Source organism: Puma concolor, chromosome D4 (genome assembly GCF_028749965.1).
Source record: "Puma concolor isolate L17-30 chromosome D4, mPumCon1.1.hap2, whole genome shotgun sequence".
NCBI classification, from domain to species: Eukaryota; Metazoa; Chordata; class Mammalia; order Carnivora; family Felidae; genus Puma; species Puma concolor.
In genome coordinates, this window is record NC_141679.1 from 61899515 (window position 1) to 61918415 (window position 18901).

Below are 18901 nucleotides of genomic sequence, written 5' to 3' on the forward strand. Positions count from 1 at the left end.
TTAGCTAGTATACCCATCCCCTCCTATCTCTGGGGGCCTAACTCGGATTACTAGAAATGAAAACCAGGAGCTGACAACAGAGCCATGGCCCACGGTAGCTCCTTGGTGCGTCAGGAAGAACCATTGCTGGGGCTTGCTAGGCTTCGGAACTGTGCATCCGTGGTGCCTCCTCCCACCCCAAAACCTTACTCTGTGGTGCCTGGTAATCATAATAAAGAGCCACCGTGTGGGGGGTTGGCCAGTGCCAGACCCTGTGCTAAGCCCTGTCCCCGTGGGATAGTCACACATACCAGGGATGGCTGAGACTGCTTCCCCTCTCCCACATCATCATCGTGCCTGGAGAGGTGTCTCACCTCAGACTCTCACCTTCAGGCACCCAATGTTTATTTGCATTTCTACCACCAGGTATTGTTTTAGCCAGCTAACAAAACAAATGTATCTTCTTGCCCTCCTGAAACTTACATTCCCATGCTGGGAGTAGGGGGGTGGGGCAGGCAAGTTATACAGCGGAAAACCTTGGAAATATCAGATACGTTCAATTTTTTATTAGGGTTATCTTTGCGGCATGGATTTGTATATATCACGGGGCCATTTCTGGGCATTCACGTGGGGTTCGTGTGTCAGGCGTGCAGGGTAGGCACAGCAGTTAGGAGCTCAGTCCTTCTGTGTGCCCTTGTATATTCTCCCGGCCTCTCTGAGCCTCAGTTTCTTCATTTGTCATTTAAGGAAATCACAGTGACTCCAGCCTCCCTGGGCTGTTGAGAGAATTCCATTGGTCCATGAAAGGAGAGTGCTTTGGCCGCGGGGCAGCTCAGACCGGGACAGACGTTAGGGCGGGAGGGAACGGAGTCCCGCTGACCCAGACGGGCGCGGGCACGGGGCTTTTCTCGAAGGTTACATAAGGCGGCCCGGGGTGGCGGCCGCGGCCGGGAGCGCGCGTCCGTCGAAGGGGGAAAGGGGCGTGGGGACGGCAGCGGCGGCCGGGACCCCCGGGGCGTGAGTGCGGCGCCGCCGGCCTAGGTGGGCGCGGCGCGGCGCGCGGGCGAGCGCAGGGCGCGGCGGAGTCGGGTTTCAGAGCGCGGGTGACTCAGGGCGCGGGCCGGGAGCCGGGAGCCTGCCCGCCGCCGCCGCCGCCGCTGCCCAGCGCCGCCTTTGTTCGCTGCAGGAAGGGCGAGCGGCGGCCAGCGCTCAGCCGGGCGCACAGTGCCTTCGGGGGACTCGGCTGGCCTGCGAGATGGCGCCAAGGTAGGACTCGCTTCCCCGCGCCCCGGGCCCTCGCCCCTCCCGCCCGCCTCACCTTCTCGCCCCCCACTTCTTGCAGGAGGAACGGACGGTGGTGGCCCCTGCTGTTGCTGCTTTCGGTCTCCGCGCTTCTCCCCTCTGTCACCCGGACCCGCTCCGCGACAGGTAAGCGACCCGGCCCGGGGGTGGCCCCGGCTGCCTCCGCGCGCCCCGGGGAAGTTGGTTTTTGGCGGCGGGCGTGCCTGCGGTGCGCGCTCATTCCTGGACATAAAAGGGAGTCCTCGCCGCTCTGTGCGCACTGGCGCTCCCGGCGCCGCTTCCCCGGGCGGTGAAGGGGATGCGAGGGGGCGAACCGGGGTCCCTGACCCGTCGGGCGGGTGGCGCGCGATCTGGACGCTGTGCAGCTAGGGCGCGGCCCCTGCAGTCGTGGGCACAGAGGGACTTTGGAAGTACGGGGCAGCGCCAGCGGCTCCGAGGGGACAGTTAGCTCTAGCTCACCCGGAGCCCGCACGCCGGTCCTGTGTGCCGGCTGGCTCATTGTAAGGACAGGTCTGGTGCCCGCTCTGCACACAGGTGCGGCCGCGTGATCGCTAGCAGAGACACCTGGCGCCTTTGCCGCGCAAGAAATAACGGGACTGAATCGCCTCGATGCCTAACTTACCCTGAGTTAGCTGAAGGAGTCCCATCCATGGTGGGCAGTGGCGCCCAGGGTGGTGAGAAGAACTACCGGCGGGGAGCCAGGGGATCTGGTCCCCTTCTGTTCCACAAGCCTCACTTTCCTCACTAGGACCCAGAGCAGGGTGGATGACTAGTAGGGTCTGAGTTAAAACAGATTTTGGTTAAGTTGTGTTCAGGCTGCCTGGGCTTGAAGCGTGGCTGAGTTAGGTGACCTTGGGCAATGGATTTCACCTCTTCGTGCCTCAGTTTCCTCACCCCAAAAAACGGGAATAATTAGACCACCTTTCCTCATAGGGATGCTGTGAAGATTAAACGAGGTATTAGAGGTAATACGCTTTCTACACTGTGGCACATACTAGGCACAAAATAAGCGATAGAAACTATGGGTTGGTCCTTGCAATAGCTGTTAGAAAGCAATGCAGGCAGTTTTTACAGAGGACACTGAGGATGAGGGAGGCTTAGGAAATGGCCTGTCCAAAAGGCAGGACTGGAGCCCGGATCCTAGGCTCCTGTCCTTCCACCCTCAGCCCTTTCTCCATGCCGAGTTTGCAGAACTGTGTTCTCCAAAGGGTCCCACCCCTCCTGGATTTAGGAGATCAGTACACAGCCTGGACAAAATACGTATCTGAGGAGAAGGGGCAGCAACCTCTCTCCCTTTGAAGGACACTGAGGATTGAGGGGGTGGCCTGGGTTAACTCTTTGTATGCCAGAGAAAGCCTGGGACAACCTAGACCATTGTCTCCTTGGCCTCTGGCCACTTTTCCCACCAGAACATCCAGGCTGGCATTTCTTGTAGATCAGAGGGCAGAGGGAGCACAGTTCTGGCTTCTCAGCGCCATGCCCCATGTCGAAACGCTGCACTTTCCCATGTGATATAGGGCACTGCCAGCTCAGCGGTAGAGGGCGGCCTGTGTTTCATGGGCTTTCGTGAATTTTGCTGCAACCCCTGCCTCCAAAAGGAAGAAGATTCTGGGCAAAGAGACTTTGGTGTTTCTTTCTCCTCCTGTGTTTGAAGGCTCTCCTTGATGTCAAGTCAGTTGTTAGAAACAACACAGAGGAAGCCCTGTTCCCATCGAAAGCGTTAAAAGGGAGTGGCAGGAAACCGCCAGGAGCTGGAAAGGGCCACGAGAGGGCCATCTGCAACTGATGGGTATTCAGTGTCCCTCTGGGCCTCTGCAGAAACTCTTAGACATGTAAGATATCCTCCTGCAAGCCCAGTTTTGCATGCCGTTTAATAAGGCCAACACTTATAAGCAAACCACTTTATATGCTCAGGCAGAGGTGTGGGCATGTCCGGGTTACATTCATCCAATCCTCAAAAGTGCTCCAGGAGTCAGGGACTGGGACTGTTATCTTTGTGCTCCAGATAAGGAAACCGAGGTCCAAAGTCTCAAGGCTTCCCAACTCTAGAGGGTTTTTCCTGGCCTGCCCTGTTTGAAGAGATCCTCGTCAATGGGACCCTATCCCCTGTACCGATCCTCGTGCCCCTCATGTGTCATGGCTGAGCTAGTAAAGTTACAGTGTCATTGGAACACCTGCTATTTAAAATTTTTTTTTTTCAACGTTTATTTATTTTTGGGACAGAGAGAGACAGAGCATGAACGGGGGAGGGGCAGAGAGAGAGGGAGACACAGAATCGGAAACAGGCTCCAGGCTCTGAGCCATCAGCCCAGAGCCTGACGTGGGGCTCGAACTCATGGACTGCGAGATCGTGACCTGGCTGAAGTCGGACGCTTAACCGACTGCGCCACCCAGGCGCCCCTGGAACACCTGCTATTTTAGCAGATAAGAAGGTGGTTTTAGGGGACAAGGGCAGCGGTTTCACAAGTTATTTGTTCCTGTTAGTAAAATCCCGATATGTGCAAATTAGTTACTTTTCTTTATACTGTTTTATTGTGAAATATAATATCCATTCAGAAAAGTGCACACAAAAATTACAGCCCAAGTGTTTATCACAGAGCAAACAGCCACATAACCCAGGTCAAGAATAGGAGAGCCCCAGAAGCTTGTGCCCCTTGGATGTGACTGTTCTCTCCTTGCCCTCAGAGGTAACCACCACCTTGACTTTTATGGTGATTGCTTCCTTATTCTTTAGAAATAACTTTAGTACCGAAGCATGTATCCCCAGATTCTACAGTTCCACTTGAATTTGAACTTTATACATGGCTTATTTCACTGTGTATTCAGTTTTCAGATTTGTCTATACTGTTGTGTGTGGCTGTAGTTAATTAATCTTTGTTGCTGTATAATTTTCTACTGTATTAACATACTGTACATCATCTATTCATTTGTCTCCAGTATTTGGGTTGTTTCCATTTCGGCAGAGACAGTGGTGGGTTTGCGAACATTCTTGTACATGTCTCAGGGATGTGCACATATCCCTGTTGGTTCTGTGTCTTGGAGTGGGGTGCTGGGTAACAGGGTGTGTTCATCCTTCAACTGCACAGACAGTGCCAGACCATCTTACACTATGGTGGTACTGAGGTGCGTGGTCACCCACTGGGTATAAGAGTCCCCATTTCTTCAAATCCTCAACAGCACTTGATCTTGTCACTGGGCTGAATTTCAGCCCTTCTAATGAGTACATAGGAGAATCTTACTGTAGTCTTTTTAAAAAAATTTTTTTTATTTCAGTTCCACTTATTTATTTTGAGGTAGAGAGAGAGAGCATGTGGGAGGGGCAGAGAGAGAAGGTGAGAGAGAGAATCCCAAGCAGGCTCCACACCGTCAGCACAGAGCCCAGTGTGGAGCTTGAACTCATGAACCACAAGATCATGACCTGAGCCGAAATCAAAAGTCAGATAAAAGTCAACTGAGCCACCCAGATACCCCTTACTATAGTCTTAATTTATGTTTTCCTGATATTTAAGTTGATTACCTTTTCATATATTTATCGGACATCTGGTTATCCTGGTTGACTTTTTTGTTGAGGTAAAATTCACATAACAAAACTAGCCATTTTCATGTGTACAATTCAGTGGCAGTCGGTCCATTCAAACTGTTGTACAGCTGTCACTTCTGTCTGGTACCAAAGCATGTTCATCTCTCCAAAGAGTGAAAAACATTATTTCCATGAAGTGGTCACTCCCCATGGCCCCCATCCTCATCCTACTAGCCCCTGGGAACCACTAAACTGCTCTCTGTCTCTATGGATTTACCTATTCTGGATCTTTCATATGAACGGCATCATAAAGTATGTGCGTTTTGTGTCTGGCTTCTTGCACTTAGCTTAATGTTTTTGAGATTCGTTCATTTTGTAGCAAGTGTCAGTACTTCATTCCTTTTAATGGCTGAGTAATATTCCACTGAATAGATATACTACAATTTGTTTATCCATTCTTTCATTGATGGGGACGTTGATTTGTTTCCTCCTTTTAGCTCTTGTGAATAGTGCTGTTATGAACATTTGATACAAGTATTTGAGTACTTCTTTTCATTAATTTGGGTATATATACTTAGCAGAACTGCTGGGTCACAGGGTAATTACATGCTTAGATTTTTTTTTTTTTTTAGAAATTCCCAAACTCCTTTCCACAGTGGCTGTACCACTTCACATTCCCACCAGCAGTGTACAAAGGCTCTGATTTTTTTCACATCCTTGCCAACACTTTTTATAATTGCAGTCATCTTAGTGGGTATGAAGTGGTCCCTCATTGTTTTGATTTGCATTTCCCTGATGACTAATGATATTGAGCATCTTTTCATGTGCTTTTTGGCCATTTGTAAATCTTCTTTGGGGCAAATCTGAATGCTAATCAGAGCCAGTTTGGGTTTTTCCTCAGATCATCTCACTCTTGCTCATGGCCGTCTGATATGCTTTCCTGAAGGAGAGCAAAGTGGGTAGGAATCACACCTGAGACCCCCCATCTCTGGCCTCTGCCTTACCTGTGCCCTGGCCTGTAGTGAGCTACTGTTGCTGACGTGCCATTAGAAATTACAATGAATATAAATGATTATAGTGTTTTAATTACTGGGTAAACCTGTTGGTTTTGTATAAAGTGGGCAATTCCTGTAGTAACATCCTGTGCCATGTGTGTGTTTTACAGCAGAGTGCAGGCTGAAAGCTCCTGGCACACTGAACCAGCCACAGCTTCCCATGCAGTGCTGGGATTTTGTAGTCTCTTCAGCTTTGCACATGATGTGAACTAATCTCCCTGTCTGGAGTACACTTTCTTACCTTCTGTCTCTCTTTAAGGCCTAATTCTACCTCCCAGCTTAAATGGCGCTCTGGAAGAGGCATCTCTCTGGCCAAGCTTTCTCATCACTGAACTCCCCATTCCCTCATCTCTCTCTTCCAGCACCAGCATTGTCCCCCTGTACTGTCAGTATGTTTATTTCTCTCTCTTTACCATGGGAGCACCTTGAGGGTGTGGGTCATGCCTCATTTGTCGTCCATGGTTGGCCACTTGGACTTTGGCTCTTTTGTCATTGTTATAAACAGAGCTGCTGGGACCATCTTCTGACAAATGATCTTTGTTTTCTTTTTAGATTATTATTATTTTTGACTAGATTACCCCAGACTTACTTTCCCATCAAAGAACAGAAGTAGTTGCACGCTTCTTACATATTTAGATAGATCTCTCTTAGATACAAATTTAATCATTTTCCTTCCTCCTCTAATTGCTCTCACTGGATTCTCACTCTACATAAGATGGGGGTCATGCTCCTTGCTGCAGAGGGCCCTTTGTGGCTTCCCGGTCTCCAGCCACACAGAGCCCCTCTTGACTTGGGCTCACTCCAAACCACCGGTAGCTTGCAGAATGAGACATGCGATGTCGCCTCTGCATCTCTGCATAGGCTGGTCACTCTTTGAGAGAATGCCTTTCTTCCTGTCCACCTGGCAACCCCCCATTCACCCTTTAAGCATCCTCTCTGGGAAGCCCTCCTCTGCCTGGCATGTTGGGTGTTTTTCCTTTGGGCTGACACCGTTTATCCACTCGTCCCTTGGTCCCAGGGCTTCTCAGACCGGACCGTGACCACTGATGATTCGTTTGCCTCCCATGCTACATGGGAAGCTCCAAGAGGCAGGGCTAGGTCTTTCCAACTCTGAATCCCAGAATGCCTGAGCGAGCATTCAGAAAACCCTTTCAGTGAATCAAAGAGGGAGTGAATGGGTAGGTCCAGGTCGTGGTCTGGAGAGAACGCGCCAATTTACCATATCATCTGTGGATTGTCATTCGTCTCGATTCTTCCACAGCTCTGCCAACTCTGGGGTGACCATGGCTGAGTAATGAGGGTGCATTATGGGGCTTTTAGGTTTTTCTCCTTTAGTGACTTTAATAACTAGTTAGGAATTTATGCTAATGTTACTTTGCTCTTTGTTTTCTTTTCATTACATCTAATTGCATAAACAATTTGTTTTCCTGTTTATCCCCACTCATCTTATTCCTAGTGGCCTCCATTTTGTCCAGAGTTGTACACTTATCTTTTCTCTGCTAGCTAAATATATGAGTTTGTTTTCAAGGTTTCCTTTAATGTCTATAGCTTGACCTACTTAAAACGGACCATAAATTAGGTAAATTACATAGATTACATAGGGTATAATCTGAAGTCAGTTGTTTTTTTTTTTTTTTTTTTTCTTTCAAAATGGTACTCAGGATTCTCCAAAACACTAATTAAGATGTGAGCTATTAACCAATTATCATGTTGCTTCTGGTTGTCGTCATATACGTTTGTTTCTTTAATGGTCAAAAATTTTTTCTCAAACCTCTACTTTGGTCACTTCCCTGTACCTATGCATGTGCGTGTTTTTTAAATCCCACATGGTCTTCATGATCATTGCTTTAAAAAATATTTATTTTGTGGGCAGGGGTAAAGAGAGAGAGAGAGAGAGAGAGAGAGAAAATCCCAAGCAGGTTCTGCACTGTCAGTGTGGAGCCCAACAAACTGTGAGATCATGACCTGAGCTGAGTCAAGAGTCGGAGGCTCCACCGACCTAGCCATCCAGGAGCCCTGATCATTGTTGCTTCGTAATATATTTTAAAATCTGGTAAGGGAAGTCACCCCTGTCTCGTTCATTAAGCCATACATTTTTTAGTACAGACTGATTTATCACCCAGGTTTTTCATGATATGATTGGATACTGGGAGTGTTGGCGAGGTGGTGAGCAGGTGAGGGTTATCAAAGAGGAAGAAATCTTACAGTGAGATTCAGTTGAAGATGCTAATGTGCAATAAGGAGAATGGATGGCAAATAAGGCTTCAAAGTCAGAGCAGCAGATCATGGGGCCTGAGCTGCTGCTGTCGACACAGAGCCCAGAGGAGCTGAGATGCATCAGAGGCGTTGGGAGGAGCAGGTTTGCTGGCTGACCACCTTCCTCTGTTCCACCCCAACTCAAGAGAGAAAAAGTCTATGGTTAGAGCAGAATCTGGGAGAAGGTCCAGACCTATTATTGGGCAAGATTTAATGAGGGAGTTATGAGGCTAGGGTCACCTAATGAGTGCATCCCACCCCTTATCCCCATCAGAACTCAATTTAACTCAATGCAACCTAATCTAGTACAACCCACCTCAAGTCAAGCCAACCCAAACCGAACCAGTTTTATCCAACCCAGTTCATTTTTGCACTTGTTGCATGGCATGGATGACTTAAGATTGGACAGGGAAGAAATCTGTTCTGAGGGTCCGCATATCTGCCTCAAATGAGCAGGATCCCTGAGTTCAGGTATTAGGGGGCCCCTTCCTGGGTTTGGAGGAGCTTAGCTAGAGTCTGGTGTGCAGGGAGTAGCCCTGCCTTAAGTCTCTCCAGGAGTCATCCTTCCATCACTGAGGCGCTCAAATGGAGCCCAGCTTAAAAGCCCCATCTACCACCAGGAGGGCTTTTTCAACTAGTCTTTTCACAAAGCAAACATCTGCTAAAGTCTTTGAAAAACTTCCCTGTTCTGTGTTCTGGCTACTATAGAGATATATACGTTTGTAGACATATAGATTTCTGTCTTCTTCCCGTATTTCCTGGCCGCCTGCTCTCTCTGAGACCCTCTGGGGTGGGTGGTGGGTGACTAAAAAGATGCATTGGACTGAGCACCCGTCCTAGAGGGACTCAGCAGAACTGACTACTGGTTCAGTAGTAGAGACCAGTGTGCAGCAACAGCTGGCTTAAATGCTGGGGAACTGATCCTGTGTGTCCTAATGGAGGTGCAAGCAAGCCTCAGCACTACCAAAGTAGGGGTGTCTATTTCCGCCAGAAGATGGGGCAGGCAGGGAGAGGGAAGCAGCCTTTGAAAGAGGAGACTTATTTTTTCAATGATGTCAAAAAGAATTGAGAGTAAAAAAAATAGTCATTGTAAAAACCTAGGGGGTGAAAAGAGGTCATAAATGTCACATATTATCTCATGACTCAGAGACAGATGCTGCTGACATTTGGTGGACAGTTTTTCAAAGTTATTTGCTGAAATATGCACATATGTTATAAAAAGAATAGATCATTCTGTCAACATTGTGTTGTGTTGCTCGGCATTTTTTTCCTTAGTAGTCATCTAAACACTTCCTCTGGGACACTAAATATTATTTCCTAACATCCTTTGTAATTTAAATAATCTTTCATTGTACGTATGCCCCATTATTAAACTAGCCCCCTTATATGCCTTCAGACTATTTCTGGCTGTTCACTGTTATAAACACTATCATGATGACCTTACTCTTGTAGCTCTGCATTTGACCTTTTCTGCAGTTATTTCCGAACATAAATTCCTAAAACAAATTGTTGGCCCGATGCATGCCCATTTTGAAAGTTTCTGTTGCATTCTTTGGGAAGGTGATAGTAATTTGCACTTCCCGCAGCAGCACACAAGACTGGCTCACCCCTCCTTTATCTGCTGCTGCTGTTTCTCTAATCCAAAAGGAGAAAAGGACAGCAGGTAAAGAGACAGTGCTGCATTACTGCCTCATATCTTCCTTAGTTGAATGGAGTCAGGAATCCTTCCTCCCTTTTTCCCTCCTGCTTCATTCATTCATTTTGCACATGCCTTGTAAGGGCTGGAAGAGAAGAGGATTCTTCAGGAAATTGGAGTTCCAGAGGTCATGTTCAAGGACCTTGGTGGTTCTCAACCCTGGCTGCACCTTAGAATCACTTGGAGATTCAGAATGATGTGATGCCCAGCCTTCCCCACTTCCAGGATTCTGAATTCCTCTAGGGTGAAGTCTAGTCGTTGGCGGGTTTGAAAAGCTCCTGGTGTGATTCAAGGGTGCAGCCAGGGTTGAGAACAAACCATGCAGTCCAAGGGCCCCCTTTCAGAGGTGGCAATCCCGAGTCCCAGAGACGAAAGTACCTGTCTGTGGTTGCAACACATGTGAGTGACAGAGCTCGCACTGGATCCCAGAGGGACCTTCAGGGGGTGTAGCTCAGGCATAGGAGCTCTGGGAGCCTGGGTCCTGAGTTCAAATCTCAACTCTGCTACTTCCCATTGAGTGACCTCCCTTTCCCTTATCATCCCTACCTGTAAATTGGGTCAATAATTCCTACTATGAAGACTAACAAGGTAAGCCTTGGGCCTGTAATTGGGGACCCATTCAATACCTCCTTCCTTCCCTGCTCCCACATGTCTGTGGGTTCCCTGAGGGCGGGAACCCTGTTTTATTTATCCATGTTTCCTCAGCATCTGACATGGCACCAAACGGACACAATGAGCATTTGAATACATTAATGAATGAGTCATTCAAAGCCTGGGACTGTGGAGATCTTAGTGAAAACCCAGCATTATGAACCCTTGACCATAGCGAAGTCTGTGTGTGCCTCCAGCCCTGCTGAAAGACCACCCGCAGCCCTCCGCTGCGATGGATGGTGTGAGGACCAGAGTGGGCGTGAGAGCAGGGACTGGATATAACAGATATGTCAGGGATAGCATGCATGTCACAGAAGAAAAATGAAGGTATTCTTTTGGGTGCTGGAAAGTTATAACCATTCTAGAATTGAAGTCTAGAGAGCCCAAAAGCTGGTGACAAACCGAACCCAAGTTCATGCAGTGTCAGTGGCATCATACACACAACTCCATCTGAAGTTGGGTCAGCCAGCTGCTTCTCCCCTCCCAGCCGTACATCGTAGCAGTTGGCTTCTTGTGTCTTTATTTTCAGCACACGGGTCTGTCTCCCTCCACCCTACACTGCACCGCCTCCCAACTGCAGCGACAGTAGCCTTCTGGCTTCTTGCTACTCAGAGGTACCGGCAGCATCAGCATCGTGGGGGATGTTGGTAAAAACGCAGCATCTCCAGTCTCATCTACAGACCCAGTAAATCAGTATCTGCATTTTAACAAGATCCCCGGTGATTCACATGCACGTTACAGTTTGAGCAGCACTGCAAAACCAACTCTGATTATGTTACCTGTGCTGAAAACCCTCTGTCATCTTCCCGTGCTGACCACCTGTGGTAGGCAGTCATGGCCCTCCAAAGGTGTCTATGTCCTAATCTCCAGAGCCTGTGACTAGATGAGGTCACATGGCATAGGAGAACTCGGACTGCAGATGGAATCCTGCTTGGTAATCAGTTGATCTTAAAAGAGGGTGAGAATCCTCGACTATCTAGATGGGCCAGTGTAATCACAAGGGTCCTTAAGAATGGAAGGGGGTGGGCAGGAGAGGAGGGCAGAGAGATGCAACGTGAGAACTTGACCGGCTTTCTTTGCTGGTGTTAAGATGCAGGAAGGGGCTATGAGCCAAAGAACACAGGTGGCTTCTAGAAGCTGGAGAAGGCAAGAAATGGATTTTCCCTTGAAGCTTCCAGAAGGGAGCACAGTCTGTTGATACCTTACTTTTTATCCAAATAAGATCTGTGCTGGACTTCTAACTTACAGAACTGTAAGATAAAAAGCTTTTGTTAATATAAGTCACTAAATTTGGGGTGATCTCTTATAGCAGCCATAGAAAATGATTACAGCACTTCTTAGCATGGCATTTGAGACCCTGGATGTCCCACCGATGTGGTGTTCTGGCTTTGTCTCCCAGAATATTCCTCTTCATAGCCTGACCTCAAACCACACAAACTCCAAAGTAACTAGAATCTGGGGGAGGGCCACCTCAAAAGTCTAAACTGGGGACATTCTATCCCCTGTACCCCCAGTACCTAGCTCCATGCCTGGCTCCTGGCAGGTACTCAGGCAACGCTCACTAAACGAATAACCTGATGGCAGCCTGGTACATTCAGGTTACCATCAGCCATGGAGGGGTTCCCCTAGATTCAGGAGGCAAGTATGGCAACTGTGGGGGGAGGCACGGAAGAAACTTTCCCAAAGGCTCAGCTTTGATATTCCCCTGTTCTTCTTTTGTCTTAGCTCTCTGCCTCTTTATGGGCCTCAGCTTCCCATCTGAGAAGTGAAGGGGTTAGAGCAGGTGAACCCTTAAAAGCACTGTTAGCATGAATATTATAGGATGCCTGAGTTCAGATGGCCAAATGCTGTGGCACTTGGGGAAAAGAATTGAACTCAGTGGCCCTCATCCCTGTTCGTCTGGTTGCTAGGCAGATGCCTCACTCCATCCCAGTCTGCAAGTCAGGATACAGAACTGTGCCCAACAACTGTGTGTATTTGGCACAAAGCAGAGACCAAAGCTGCCCTCTCCCCCTGTCTAGTTAAAATGCCAAATTACTCACTCTCCCACAGCAAGAAAAAAAAGGGGGGAGGGGGGCAGAAACCATTTCTCACTGCAGAGTTTTTCCATGTGACACATTTTCTAATTTTACTTCAGGTTTAACTGTCTGGAGTAGATGGCTCCATTTCAGGGTCTCCCCCCCCCCCCCCCCGCCTCTTCTTTTAGAATGTAAACTTCCAGTCTGAGAAGTGGAATGTTTTTGCTTGTTTAATATTTGCAAGTGTGGGCTGATACCAGATTACAGCTGAATGTGTTCATTTTCTCTGCTGGGGCAAGTTCTCTAAAATGCACAGCAATAACCTAGTGGTCAGATTCCTCGATTCTGGGCTCGGCTGTGGGAGCTTGACCAAGTCACTTCCATTCTCAGACTCAGATACTTGCTGTACGAGGACAGGAGAAGCCTGGCTCACCAAGGAGACTGTGTGGTTGGACTGGAAGAAGTGGTTGGTGAGCCCCATTTCTAAGAGTACTGTTGGGACTTCATTGGAATTGTATGCACCTGATTTTATTTTATTTTTATTATTTATACTTCAATTTTTTAATGCTTATTTATTTATTTATTTTTTTAAAGTTTATTTATTTTTGGGACAGAGAGAGACAGAGCATGAACGGGGGAGGGGCAGAGAGAGAGGGAGACACAGAATCGGAAACAGGCTCCAGGCTCTGAGCCATCAGCCCAGAGCCCGACGCGGGGCTCGAACTCACGGACCGTGAGATCGTGACCTGGTTGAAGTCGGACGCTTAACCGACTGCGCCACCCAGGCGCCCCAATGCTTATTTATTTTTGAAAGAGACAGAGAGACAGAGCATGAGTTGGAGGGGGGGGACAGAGAGAGAGGGAGACAGAATCTGAAGCAGGCTTCAAGCTCTGAGCTGTCTGCACAGAACCTGGTGTGGGGCTCGAACTCACAAACCATGAGATCATGACCTGAGCCAAAGTCGGATGCTTAACCTACTGAGCTACCCAGGTGCCCCACACCTGATTTTACATCTGCCACCAGCTCTGTGTGGTTGTCCCAGGGCATGGACTGGCTGAGAAATTGTTAGTGCCTGGAAAGAGTCCTGCAGCTTTGTTTTAAAGAAATTGATCTTGCCCTTTCAATGTCTCTGGTGTCTAATCTCCTGCTTGCATCCATCTGCCCAGAGTCAGTCCTGTGTCTTGTCTTCTAATGGATTGTTGTAGCTGCTCCCTTGCTGGTAGGACCTCTATCTTTCCGTCCTCAAGCACTCACTGCAAGTAGAGTGGCTCATTGAAACACAGGTCCCATCGTGTCGTGCCCCCTCTTAAAAACCCTTCCATGCGTTCCATTACAGCACCTGAAATTCCACTCTCCTTGGGCTGAAGCTCCAGGCTGTTTGTCCCCTCCTATCCGTCTTCATGCCCTGGCTCCAGCCACATCAAGATACTTGCTGATCTCAACTTCACAAGTATGTTCCCTTCACTCAGCATTTGCTAGTGCCTACCTGCGGGCTGGAATACTCTCCCTGCCCTGCTGAAATCCTCTTTCGCCTTTTCTCCTTTATAGACTTACTACTCAAAACAGTCCCTGCACCAGCACATTGGCATCACCTGGGAGCTTGTTAGAAAGGCAGGGCCCCGGAGTGCCTGGGTGGCTCAGTCAGTTAAGCATCTGACTTTTGATTTCGGCTCAGGTCATGATGCCACAGTTCATGGGATTGAGCACTGAATCAGGCTCTGTGCTGACATCGTGGAGCCTGCTTGGGATGCTCTGTCTCTGCCTCTGTCTCTGCTCCTCCTTCACACTCTCTCTCTCAAAGAAAGAAGGAAGGAAGGAAGGTAGGAAGGATGGAAGGAAGGGGGAAGGAAGGAAGGAAGGAAGGAAGGAAGGAAGGAAGGAAGGAAGGAAGGAAGAAAAAAGGGAAAAAAAATGCAAAGCCCCAGGTTAGAATCACCCAGATGCTGGGGGATGTGTGTGTACATGGCCTTTGTAGCATGGTGGTTAAGTGCTGGGGCTGTGGGATCAGACAGAGCTGGCTGCAGTTCTAGGATTTGAACATACCAGCTGGTGACTTTGGATGATTTACGAATCCTCTTCTAGCCTCTGTTTCCTCATCTGTAGAGTGGGAGATAATAATAGTACCCATCTCAGAGTTCTTGTGATGAGGACATGAAATCATGTCCCCAAAGCTCTGAGCACAGTGCTTATACCTGATTCATTCCAGTAGGGATCAGAATTCCCTACTCAAATCCGTCTTGCCAAGGATAGGAGGGCTGGGATGAGGCCATTCATCTTTGGAATCATTGACCTTCCACTGGAGGGACATAAAAAGCCATACTCTGTTGTGGGGAAAAGTGAAATATAGCTAAATAAGAACTTTGCCAGGGTGGGAGGGAGGGTGGGATACAATTAATTGTAAACTTTCAGGCCTCCTTAGACTTCACCATCCTGCCTGCCATATCTGGTAGGATATTCATTCATTCATTTGTTCACTCACTTTTACTGAATAAATATTCATTGATGGCCTACAAGGCAATGTGGTATGTGCTGGGCATCACATGATGAACAAGACAGGCATGGTTCCCACCCTCTGGGAGCCGGCAGTCTATGGGGGACATAGACACTAAATAAATAATTGTACGAAAACCCCCTAAATATTTGTAAATGGTAAACAAATGTTAAGAAGAAGTACAGGGACCTATGAGAGCACAGACCTGGCCACTCTCATCAGCACCGGGGTTTCAGGAAAGACCCCATGAGGAGTGACATTTAAGAGGAGATGTGAGGGATGAATCGATTTAGCCAGGAAATGGGGTGGGGCTGGTGGGTTGGAAGAGGATTGGAATGTTCCAGATCAAGGGATCAGAATGAGGAGAGGGGGGAAACAGCAGCCTGTGTGCAGCCTGAGCGTGGTGTGGGAGGGGAGGCTGTGGGGGGTCTGGAGATGAACACAGAACCTCCATCCAGAAACTGTTTCCCCACACCTGGCCTCCAGTGGGGCCAACATCTTGGCTTCCCTCAAGTCCCATGGGTCCCATGCAGTGCTCATAGCCCAGGATCCATGGGCTAGGGGCCTCTGGGTCCTGCCTCCTGCCCTGCTGGTGCCTCTAATTGCAGAGAGCGAACTGCTCTAGGGAGGGGGGTCTGGGGTCTCCATCTCTTTCTTTAAATGCACAGGAGAAGTGCATTTAAGAGATTTGCAGCAAAATGATAGGGGAGCAGGGCTGGAGTGAGAGCCACCCAGAGCCTCGGCCACCCGGAGCCTGTCACAGCTGCCTCACCAACAGGCCATGAATGTCACATGGGGAAAGGATTCTAAGAATTGCCCTCTGCAGTTAGACTCCAGTTAGCCTTGGCTTTGAAAAGCTTCTTCCTGTCTATGAAATGAAGGGATTGGACCAGCTGTAAGCCCATCCAGATATGATATTATCTCTTTTGATTTCTGTCTCTCTCTGGATCTCTGTATTCTGAACGTGCATCCATAAACACACAATGCAGAATTAATTCTCTCCCCATGGAACAGAAACAAGATCTTGGAAGTAAATAACTCTGGTGGGAAACTTTTAGAAGTGTTTATGCAAGAGAGTAACTTCTTTAAAAATGGTGGGATATACCGGGGCATCTGAGTGGCTCAGTCAGTTAAGCAACCAACTTCAGCTCAGGTCATGACCTCACAGTTTGTGAGTTTGAGCCCGGTATTGGGCTCTGTGCTGACAGCTCAGAGCCTGGAGCCTGTTTCAGATTCTGTGTCTTCCTCTCTCTCTGCCCCTTTCCAATTCCTTCTCTGTCTCTCAAAAATAAATGTCAAAAAAAATTTTTAATGGTGGGATATAGATGATGCATTACCCCCTCTGTCTAGGCCATTCCCCTAGAGACCGTCTCAAACTGGCTGTGCTCATGGTCCATGGCTGTGTGACTGTGGCATGCAAAGCCACATTGTTTATTTTCTGCATCCACTTTACTCAGAGGTTGGTAACTTGGGGTGGGGTGGGAAGTCCAGTAATAACTGGGGAATAATTTAGAACATTTTATACTAAAAGGAACAGCACACATATATTATGGAGTGGAGTGCAAAAGTTGAGGGTTTTTAGAGATAAAGCAGGAGGCTTTAATTACGTTTCCAAGCTCTGGGGGGCTCTTTGGCTAGACCCAGATAGTCAGGAATAGGGTCCCCTCTCCCTGATGGTAGGATGCTTGAGTGGAGATGATGCTGTATATAGATTTGAGGTCCCTAACTTGTGGAGGAGGCTCAGAATTATGGCAGTGGGTGTCAGAACCCACTCTTGCATAAACATTTTCTCCATCTGCAAATGCCTAATGCACTTGTGTGTGGAAGGGGTTCTTAATATTTTTGTTGTTGTTGACAAGATGAAAATTACTGCTCTCCGAAGCTCTTGTGTTAGGACTGTCAGTTCCATGAGGGAAGGAACTTGTTTGTCTGTCACTGCTGGATCTCCAGCACCTAGAATAGTGCCTGCTGGACAGCAGGTACTCAATGAATGCTGGATGAATGAATAGCTGTGTGTATGTGTTCATGGCTGCAAGAAGCTTTCCCCTCTCGATCTGCATTTACCTTTCCAGGAATCAGTGTGTGGGGTAGCATTAGCATAGGAAGGTTGGGGGGAATGTGAAAAATGTTCCTCGTGCATATGCATACGAGAGACCGGCCAGTCCCACTCAGGCTCAGGGTTTCTAAGAATCACCCTTTGGAGACAGCCTCCTACCCAATGTGGTCCATGCCGCATAGTGGCTCTTGTGGGAGAAGACACAGTTCACCATTCATGCATGTTGGAGAGCTTGGCTCCTACAGCTCCTCTCTGAAAGGGCCTGGAGATCCCCCAAACACTTTGCCTCCTTCAAAACCCACTGGGAGCCTCGAGGACCCAGAACATGTGGGACTTTCAGGATTTCTTCTTCACTGATGGAGGGGCACCTGGGTGACTCAGTCAGTTAAGTGTCTGACTCTTGATTTTGGCTCAGGTCATGCTGTCACGTCCGGCTCTGCACTGACAGCACAGAGCCTGTTTGGGATTCTCTCCCCCCATCTCTGCCCCTCCCCCGCACATGCACACGCTTGCCCTCATGGGCAGGACACACTCTCTCAAAATAAACATTAAAAAAAACAAAATAAATTATAGATGCAAAGATGAAAGCCACACAGCTGGAATACAGAAGGCCTGGATCTGGGTCTTCTGATGTGCAGGTGGGGGACACGGCACCACCCTGAAATTCCCAAGTTCCAAGAGTGACTGTAGATGCACAGTCAGTCTGTCCCATCCCCAGGGACATGCGAGGAGAGCCGAGGGCAGGCATTCACATAAGCTCAGGTCCCTCAGCTTATGGGCTGTGGCAGCATGTGGTTAGAGCTGAGCTCTGGAATCATCAGATGGACTTCAAACCCCAATTCCGCTTTTTCTGAGCTTTGTGACTTGGGCAGATCACTCAGACAGAGTGCCGGATTCCTCACCTTGATGTGGGATGGGGAGAGGTGGGTAGAGGTCCCACCTCCAGGGCTGTGCCAGGCGTTCAGCAAGTAACGCTAGGGGAGAGCTCGGAGAGAGCCGGAGGCAGGCAGCATGCCCTTAGTGGATGGGAGCTTCTTCCTAAACCATGAACCTCACGTTGCCGCATGACGGCATCCCTGGCCTCATCCCCAGAGATTCCGACCGGGGTGGCGGCAGCCAGGCATCAGTGTTCTAAGGCCCTCCGGTGGTGGTTTTGCCAGGGATGAGGAAGGAGCTCAGTGCTAGAGCACACAGGCCATGGAGGCAGGGGGCACGTCTGTCCTATTCACTGCTGACTCTCCAACAGCAGCAGTGCCAGGCTTGTGGTGCTTGGTGCTTGATAATATTTACAATGACTGAGTGAATACGTGAATGAATCCGTGAATGATGGACGAACAAGGTGTGCTTGGCACCTGACCTTGCCCTGCACCACCACCCTGAGAGCCAGACATTGGCATCTCCACGTCCAGGTAAAGAAGCTAATGCTCAGAAATGTGAAAGAACTGGACCAAGGTTACTAGCTAGTAGGCGTTGGAGCAAGGACTCGCACACAGGCCTGTCTGAAGTCCAATTCCGTGCCCTTTCCCCTGCACCTGTGGTCAGGGAGGCTGGTCCTCCTGGGATCCTCTCCCCCTGCGTCACCCTGAGTTCCGGGTTTCCAGGTAGAGGTATCTCCTGGATACTCACCTTGGAATCTCTGATTCTCCCTCCCGTTGCTCTCCACCACCCTTCCTCCAGCCAACATGTGAGGACCATGGAGCTGTATTTTCATCTAGATTAAACAAGCATCAGCCTGTTGCAAAATATGACTTCAGGGTCACCATCTGTTCCAGCTGTTCGCCGAAACTCCCGTCCCATTGCAGAGCCAAATGGGTTCCAGCATCCAGCAGGGAGCAGGTCTTTGCACAGTTGAGCAGGACAGTTTGCAGAGAGAAGC

General features: G+C 48.8%; 1 protein-coding gene across 1 annotated transcript in view; it reads left to right on the plus strand.

Annotated features, from left to right (window-relative positions):
* The first annotated feature begins 816 nt into the window (after window positions 1–816).
* The window catches only part of COL15A1 (collagen type XV alpha 1 chain), a 109941-nt gene continuing 91856 nt past the window's right edge, over window positions 817–18901 (plus strand). The window contains exons 1-2 of the mRNA XM_025919598.2: window positions 817–1245; window positions 1322–1407. Of these exons, the coding sequence (XP_025775383.1) occupies window positions 1235–1245; window positions 1322–1407 (97 nt within the window). The 5' untranslated portion in view covers window positions 817–1234. The remainder of the gene's footprint in view (window positions 1246–1321; window positions 1408–18901) is intronic.